The sequence below is a fragment of the Cryptomeria japonica genome, chromosome 10 (assembly GCF_030272615.1).
Source record: "Cryptomeria japonica chromosome 10, Sugi_1.0, whole genome shotgun sequence".
NCBI lineage: Eukaryota > Viridiplantae > Streptophyta > Pinopsida > Cupressales > Cupressaceae > Cryptomeria > Cryptomeria japonica.
In genome coordinates, this window is record NC_081414.1 from 120,472,764 (window position 1) to 120,482,323 (window position 9,560).

Below are 9,560 nucleotides of genomic sequence, written 5' to 3' on the forward strand. Positions count from 1 at the left end.
TTGGTTAAGTTGTTTATGGTTTGAATTTATTTGACAACTGATTCAGCCCCCCTCTTAGATGTTTTCGGGACCTAACAATGTCTTGGTCTTTACTTGACTTTGTGTCTCCTTCCATACAGATTCCTTCATACGGGTTGAGCCTTATTCCCTGAACGTCTAGCCCCTGACTCTGCCAACGTATAGTTTGTCTGTGTGGCTTTTCTAAATTTGGCCTCTATATAGATTCGTGGTATGGAACCCTTCAGATCCGTAATCTTTACTCCTTGTTTGGCTAGTATTTTGTACGATGTACGGACCCTTGGAGGTAAATGGTGTGTTTCCAAATTTTGTATGGATTATTTTCTTCCTAGGTTCCTTCATTGTTCCTACAACTTCTCTTCTCCTTCTTATATGATCTAACCCCATACAATTTCTTTGAGCCTATTCCTATACATAATGTTCAGAATTGGCCTATGTACGGACTTTGCACTTCCTCAATTTTGCTAATTTTCACCATGTTATAGTCAGAATCTTCCATTTCTAGTGAAATAATATATTCAGAGAACTCATCTCATCCTTAGAGAAATCTTCTAGTTCAAGCACCCCTTCATTATTAAGTTCCATCATTTTCTATCCTCCGTCCATACCAGATTCTCTGTCTTTAGACTTTGATTCAGAGGATGCCAACTCCTCGCTCACCGCCTAGTTTCTCAAGTTGATGATGTGCTTCCTTCCTTTACTCTTGATCGAGAGTGTGTTCTGCTTCTAATTGTAATTTTCCAAAATAACTTAAGGTGTATATTCTTGCAATAGATAATTGGAAGGAGCCCACACCGTTTATACAACAACTATATGTGCATAAGCAGAAGACTAAGCAATGGTATTCTTTATTACCCATGGCCGATGAAGCACTATATTCACATTTCATAGTATCCCCAATTCTTATTGAGGTCTCCTACAACTATAGATACTAAAATTTACTGCATTACAAAGCTGGTCTCCTACAACTTAATAGTAAACTTTACTGCAATTCAAAGCTGGTAGCCTACCCATGAACAAATCTCAATGGACCCTGTAAATAAAAAAAACTAGTTTGCCATGATGAACCTGAAGTTGGCCAAGAAAAAAGAGCTAAAAAAACCAAGGGATGGAAAAATTATGTGCTGCAATCAAGTGAGGGTGTCCAGGCAAAGCCGAGATTAACTCCACAGACACCAGGCAACTTGCTGGCCTTATCAAAGTAAATGCTATAGGAAGACACCGCCGACTTTATGCAGTTGCACACGGCTTGCCTATCATCTGTAGTTTTGGCAGTGGTGTTGAGAGTTTTAATGCCATTACAACATCCATTCGTGGGCTGGGCAGAGCTTCCTGAAATGTAGGAAAGACAAGGAATTAAATCAGACACCACCGTTGAGCATGATATTGCGCCATCCGCCTTGCTGCTCATTCCCACCACCACTGTGCCAATTATAGCCACCACAAAGTAAATTGATTTCCATTTGTAACTTCTCTCCATTGCCATTGCCATGCTTAAGATATTCTTAGAGCTTAGAGGAGATTTTCTTGCATGTATCAGTGGGTATCTAAGATTATATATAGAAGCTGAGAAGAATCTATTAGTGGGTTTGATCACACCAAAGAAAAGTTGTGAGATTTTTTTGGTTTTGTTTTTTCACAGAGGTGCCGTTTAAGGAATGAAATGTTAGTTTTTTATTGATTGCTTGACCATTGCAGGAATGGAGCGACCATTTTAAACTGTGGGGAAAGCATGATTGTCTAGATCGAGATTCTTGTCCGTTGATTGATCGCATGTTGGAAAGGTTCCCTATCATGGGATCCATATGGCTTACATGGAATGGCCAGAAGTTAGTGCTTGATTCATGGGGTATTCAAGAAACGGAGGTCAGATTTATTTTCTAAGGTCATGATACCAATTAACATTTATTTTATTGTTTTATTGATTTTAATTATGTTTTTTTGGTTGAAATCTATATAATGCTTTCTTTTAAGTGTATTCCTAAATATGATCTATATATGATGGTTGATTGAATGTCTAGGGGAGAGGGTCCCATATTAGAGCGGGGTCTTATAGTGGGTATAGGAGTTCATTAGAATTTGTTCTTCGGTGGAGTTTTAATTAGTCATTACATATCTGTGGAGTTGACGGGACTGTGTTTGCATTGAAATTATGGAGTGGTAATTATGATATTTTTATATTCATGTCAATTTTTATTTAGTTTTGTGTTGTTTTAATGAAATTTCTTAATGTGAAACTTTTTGTTAAGTAAAGTTCATTTCTTTAATAGATATTTGTGAGTTTATTTTCACTTACTTTAGATATTTATTTTCCATTTCAAGATATCATCTCTATCAAGATTTAATTTGATATTATTTTAAATCAATTTTAAAGTGTTTGAGATTGAATCTAATATTTAAATTTTTAAAATTTGAATTCTAAAGTTCCTATGCTTTTTTACTAATCATTGTAAGTTAACTAGGTGCATGTTTGTGCAACTTATCAATATTTTCTTGTATGTTTAAATATTTAATGTACTATGTAGCTTATCAATATGTTTTTGTATGTTTAAATATTTAATGTATAATCATTTGATCAAATGAGGAGAAGTCACTTGAGAAAATATCATTTTCAAAGAGATAAAGGACCACAATTTGCATAATCTGTATGTATAGACCACCTAAATGCTTGTGTATCTTGTCCTTCAGATTTGCACAATCTACAGAGAGTCATTAGCTAATCAATGTTAGCATAATACATTTTACTGTTTCTTAATTTGTTTCTTAGAGCCTGTCTTTTTCTCCAACCATTTTGCCAAACTATTTCTCAATGATATCTGTCATGTGTATATATATCTTTGTTATGAATGCATTATGATCAAGTTGGTTTGATCCACTTCGTTGTCATTTGGTATTAAAGCAACAAATGATCCTATGAATGGTTAAAGTGTGGAAGATCTATGAAGATGGAGTGTGGTGAATGCATCATCCATACCAATGATGGAGACTGTAGTGTGAATACACCCATGTTTCACATTTGTCCAACTGGAGAAATTTAAACATCCTTGTTCTGATTTATGGTTGGCTTAAATCACACACATTAAGCTTTGATTTCTATATTTAAAAGTGTTAAAAAGTCATGGTTGACTGATATTTTCTAGGCTTAATATTTTGCTTAGTGTGTGTGATTTAAGGTTGGCCCCTACAGATGGTTGGCTTAAATCAGACACACTAAACTTCGACTTCTAGACTTAAATGTGTTAAACACTCAAGGTTGACTGACATTTTCTAGGCTTCATATGTTGCTTAGTGTGTGTGATTTAAGGTTGGCCCCTGCAGACAGTTCCATCCTAAGAATGTAGGTGAGAAACTTGCTTATCAAGTGTTGGCAGTGACAAAGGTAAAATATTGGTGAATAAAAGCAAATGATATAAAAAATAGATATTGAATTTTTTTAAGACTTTGATTTTTTTGATCTCTTGAAGTTTTAAACAAATATCTATGAATGAAAATATATCTTCATTAAGAGACAACTAATGACCTATGGATCAAGATTATAGTGCACTGTTTAGAACTTCCACTTTCATAGAAACAGATTTTACAAAGACAATTGAATGTCAAACTTATCAGAAGATGTTAGTAGTTTGGTGAGAAATCATGGAGCACAATGAGCAGTTTGTGATAGCACTAGTTTTTACTATTGCAAGGAGGTATATGTACGCACTTATGATTCCACAATTCCTCATTTATTTATTTCTTTTAACTTTGAAGCCATCATTTAATTTGTTTACTATTAACATGATAGTTTTTACTTCACATATTATATCTTTCATCTAACTTCAGAAATGATATGACCTCTATAACTTATTTATTATCCCTTTATTTTCTTTACATTTAGAAGAAGTAAAGAAGCTTTGAACTAAAATGATTATCTCACAACGCAAAAATCTATGCACAAGGATACTCATCAAGGCCATTACCTTCAAAGTGTTTCTTGATAGATGAATTGATTTACATACCATAGACGTGGGTCGTTTTATGAGAAAGTATGAAAATATTTCATTTTTGTCTCATGGTTTAGGGTTTACTAAGTAGGTTGTTAACATGAGAGTTACTTGTGTGTAGAGAGGAGGCATTGTGTTGCATAGGTGGTTAGGAGGCCAGAATATTTTCACATTTATGTGTATATATGTATGTTTATGTGTCTATGTGTGTGCATGATATATATAGAGAGAGTGATAGACACACACACACACATACACATAGACACATACATAATTGTCTTACTACAGAAATGGAACACTAAAAAAGGTGATACATTGTGACAATTGAAAAGTTAAAGAAAGCAAGCAACTTGCTATATTTTTTAAATATTAATATATTGGACCCTATCACACAAACTTTCACCAAATAAAATAATGAAATTGTGGGTCATTGGCCCAGGAAAACATTGGATGCTTTCAAACCATTTCAATTTTTAAATACAAAAAACAATGAAAATTAGCATTTCCTCTTTCACAGCTCTTCTCAATATGGCAAACTGGCACACATGACTTGGGAAATATACATACCTTTATTCTCTTCTTCACCCAGTCACCACTGGACATACAAAAACCTTTGTTTTCTAACACATCCTCTTGAACACTGCAATGATAAACAAATCTGAGTGTTAAAAACAGTAAGTGTTAGAGCAAAAAAAAAGTGTTATGTGTTAGGGTTTGATTCAAGATTATCAAGTAATTTATTCATGGGAATTCATAGTTTTTTAAAGACTTTATATCTAGTGGATTCCCCTTTCGCTTGTTTCAACAATCCTCTCTCTCTCTCTCTCTCTCTCTCCCTCTCCATTTGCCAATTTCCCTCCCCTTCTCTCTCTCTCTCTCTCTCTCTGTCCCTCTCCATTTGCCAATTTCCCTCCCCTTCTCTCTCTCTCTCTCTCTCTCTCTCTCTCTCTCTCCCTCTCCATTTCCCAATTTCCCTCCCCTTATCTCTCTATTTCTAACTCTCTCTCCATCCCCCTCTTATCCTATTCTATTCCTCTCTTCCTATCTCCTACTCTCTCTCTCTCTCTCTCATTTTTCCAATATCCCTCTCTCTCCATCCCCCCTCTCTCCACCCCCCCCCTCTCTCTCTCTCTCTCTCTCTCTCTCTCTCTCTCTCTCTCTCTCTCTCTCTCTCTCTCTCTCTCTCTCTCTCTCTCTCTCTCTCTCCCAATCTCCCTCTCCCTTTCTCCTTTTCCCAATCTCCCTCTCTCTTTCTCTCCCTCTCCCCCTCTCCTTTTCCTAATCTCCCTCTCTCTCCCTCTCCATCCATCCCCCTCTCCTTACCCCCCCTCTCTCTATTTCTAACACCTTATCTCTCCATCCCCTCTCCTTATCTTACTCTATTCCTCTCTCTCTCTCTCTCTCCATTTCCCAATTTCCCACCCCTTCTCTCTCTATCTCTAACTCTCTCTCCATCCCCCTCTTCTTATCCTATTCTATTCCTCTCTCCTATTCTCTCTCTCTCTCTCTCTCTCTCTCTCTCTCTCTCTCTCTCTCTCCCCCTTCTCTTAATCCTATTCTCACACTCTCTCCCTTCTCTTTCTTTCCCTCTCTCTCTCTCTCTCTCTCTCTCTCTCTCTCTCTCTCTCTCTCTCTCTCTCTCCCTCTCTCTCTCTCCCTACTTCCTATTTGGTTCCTAGTTCTACATATTCTATATGGGTTATGTAGAACTAAGGCGAAAACTTCTAGTTCTACATAACCCATACAGATTCTGTAGAAATAAGGACAAAACTTGTAGTTCTACATAGATTCATACGGGTTATGAGAAATTGTGAACGTTCACATTAAACGTTTCCATAACCCACGGGTTATGGGGAAATATTAATATATTTTAGTCCCAACAGCCTAAAAACCAACATTGCAAGTTGTTTGAAGGCTCCACTGCTTTTGCACATGATTTTCTGGGACGGTAACAGTCAGGTTTTCATATTTTTTTTGTCACTTTTGCTTTGAAATGATTGATTTGTCTCGTATATTGGATTATTTTTGAAGTTATTTTATCATTGTTACTTTAGATTATAACAAAATGATGATCATTTGTTGTTTTTTTGCTTTGATTACGATTGATTTGTCTTGTATTTTGGTTTTTTTTGAAGTTATTTTATTATTATTACTTAGATTATAACAAAATGACGATCATTTGTTGTTTTTTTGCTATTTGATTGTGGATTTTCATAATGATGTTATGTCTAGGACAATCGGAAAGAATAAGAGAGGAACAAATGAACAAAGAGAGATAGCAAAGGAAAGACAAAGGGAGCATATGAGGAGATTACTTGAAGGTAGGTCATCTAATGCACCTAATGAAAGTGATGAACATTCAACAAATAAAATTGATATGATGAATGCACCAAATCAAAATGATCAACATACACCAATTCAAATGCATATGATGAATGCACCTAATGAATCCAATGAACATACACCATTTGAAAATGATTCAGTGAATGCACATGTCAATGGAATTGAAGAAGATATACCATTTGAATTTGATGTGATTAATGCATATAATGCACCTAATAAAAATGAAGAGCATGCACCAATCTTAACACCTCTTAGAATAATTCATAGAAAACCAAAGTTCCTAATAGATATTGATGAAAATATTGTGAAGCCAATGCATGATAAAATATCCGAAAGAACTTGTAGAAGGATGGTTAGAAGAATTTGGAATAACTATTTTTAAAACTTAAATAAAAGTGGTAGATGCCAATTATTTCTTGAAATGATTAAAAATCTGAAATTTAGAGAGACAATGAAAATTTTGGGGTTAAGAACATCCTAAAATAATAGTGAAAGAACCATTGTGAGAAATATTTTTGATGCATACCAAGCCATTAGTTCAAAATCACGCACTAAAGATGCTAATGTTACTCGTCATGTGCTCAAATCTTGTCTTAATTGATTCTTGAAATGATGAAATTCACTCCATAAGCATGAGTTTATTAAATAATAACTTCACTCCAATCTATTCACGCATGAAGGACTCAAAGAAAATTCACTCAATCAAAATACACAATATCAACATTATCGGTGTCGGTACTTGGGTATACACATTATGAGCAATAGATAGTTTAAAAGTATATGCCATATGAGGTACAAGTAATGAACAAATTGGATCACATTTGAAGACATATACACAATGAACAAGTTTGAACATATTTCAATAGCAAATAACTAAGTTTCAAGAATATCAAGTTTCATATATATCAATGAACAAATTGGATCGAATATCAAGTTTCATATATATCAAAATGAACAATAATCGTGTACATATAAAAAAATTGCATAGATACCAAATGAATAATAGTTACAAAAATGTGGTATGTGCCATGTATGTCAAAGTCGATATATACATATACAAATGTTGAATATATAAAAAAATTGGTCCTTCAATGAGCACAACTATAACTATATGTCTCTATCGGTATCTATGACTGTGCCAGATCATAAAAATCAAGCCTCTTCGAAGCAGTACGTGGCTCTGCAGGTGGCTGCACAAGGACAATTCAAATGTTGTATTAGATATATTTTCTCAATATAACATCAAAATAACTAAATACTGAACTCTAAATTGTTTGAAGTTGAAATGTTGATTACCTCATCTCTGGCTTCTACAATTGGGTGAGGCTGAGGATCCGTGGGATGTCTTGAAGAGGGCTGTAACTGGTAAAAAACCATTAATACATATTAATAACATATATGTCAAATAACACATAATAACTAAAAATGAATAGACTATAAAAGAAAAGCATACCGGAGCCTCAGATGGATGTGTTGTGGTCATAGGAGGCAAAGTCACAGATGAATCAATTACAATCATTTCCTATATCCATGGTAAGTGATCCAAAAGGAGTTAACTAGAGGGTTTCAACTCCATTGTGCACTTAGTGAAAAGGAGTTGATCTAAGAAAGACATACCTTTTCCCTTGGTCGTGTTGGATCCCATATTATATGTGTAGGACTTCTATTGAAATGGAATTGTAGAACATCAGTAGGAAGTTTGGAAGGGGCTGTAATAGATTAAAGACAATTATACAAGTTAATAAACAAAAGTTGTTGACAAACTATATATATAAAATATTTTAAACATATGTAGAACAAATGCATTCCAAAGCCTCACATAGTTCTCTTGTTACCTTAGGAGGCCTAGTTGAATCTGATGCAACTATTACCATTTCCTGTATGAAAAATGATAACATATGATATAGACATAAAGGGATTTAGTTATTTCAAACAAGCAAGAATGTAATCCAAAGTGAATATGAAGATATCACCTCTTCCGTCTATTGAACCTCATCGACATCAGGTGCATTCATTAATCCCGTAAACCCCATATGTTTCTGTATATAAAGCAAATAAATTAAGCGCATTTATCAATATCTACATATACATGTTTAATCATAATACATTTCGACAAATGAATTTAAATTGTACTGAATTACCTTTTGTCGTTTGGGTGTTTGAGAGGATATCTTTTTATGCCTTAGAGTGCTAGAGGATGGCTTTCTCATGCAAGATGTCGTCAAGGCAAGTGGGGTAAACTAACAAAAAAAATTTAACATAAGGGAAAAGAGCATGTAGTTAATATATCACTTAAGTAAAAAATATATAAATCTAAATGGTACCACATATCTATCTTGGCCAAAGTCAATGGCCGAAAGCATGATATCATCAAGTTGGGACATCTCAACCCCTGATAAGCCCTATAAAACACCAAGAAATGATACATATAATTAAGAAAAGATATTTTAAAACCAATATATTATTATATTTTTAAAAAATCTACAAATCTTTACCTCTCATGGTGAAACTTCTCATGACCATGGAGTCGACTGAAAAGTATGAGGTGTACTCCCACCACCTGCTGCACCATGCAATGCATTTTATTTATACAAATGATAGCTCACTGAAAAGTATGAGGTGACACTCACACCAACATGATAGAAGGATTTCTTTGGTTACCAACAATGTAGGATGACATATCTTAGAATATGGTTATTGGTATTGGAAGCTGACATCTCCTGGATCTGTTATCGGTAATTGCTTTTAATATTTATGCATTCATGTTATCTAGTGGACATGTAATTATCTTTGTAAGCCGATATAAGGCATGATAAATTGTATAGGGTATATAGGCCAGTTTGATAAATCATTTTTATATTATCATGCGAATATGTAATTAGAAGGATATAATGAAGGAGATGCGAAATATATCAGATAGATCATGTATGCGAGGATAGTTATGTAAGGGTTATTCTAGTAAAGGGTTTAGGGTTTCAGACCGGAACAAACAAAGCTTAAACCAGAACTGTATTCTGGCATAAAAGATGCTATCTTAAGTAGTTCAACACTTCTCCGGATTGTAGTATAGATTTATATGTAGTCAGTGAGGCTCCATTTGTGATTGAACAATGTGCTCTAGGCTGTAAGCCTTCCTGCAAGTGCACACCCCTTATATTTTGTAACATCTCTTCATATGGCCAGTGGATTGATATTGTGGGTCAGAAATCCCACCAT

General features: G+C 34.7%; 1 protein-coding gene across 1 annotated transcript; it reads right to left on the minus strand.

Annotated features, from left to right (window-relative positions):
* Positions 1-1,135: 1,135 nt before the first annotated feature.
* LOC131072526 (non-specific lipid-transfer protein 1-like) lies at positions 1,136-1,510 on the minus strand. The gene has a single exon (XM_058008699.2). The coding sequence runs from the start codon at positions 1,508-1,510 to the stop codon at positions 1,136-1,138; it is 375 nt and encodes a 124-aa protein (XP_057864682.2).
* Between the last annotated feature and the right edge of the window lie 8,050 nt (positions 1,511-9,560).

Coding starts and splice junctions, on each gene's coding strand:
- LOC131072526 (XM_058008699.2), bottom strand. CDS start 1,510: ATGGCAATGGCAATGGAGAGAAGTTACAAATGGAAATCAATTTACTTT.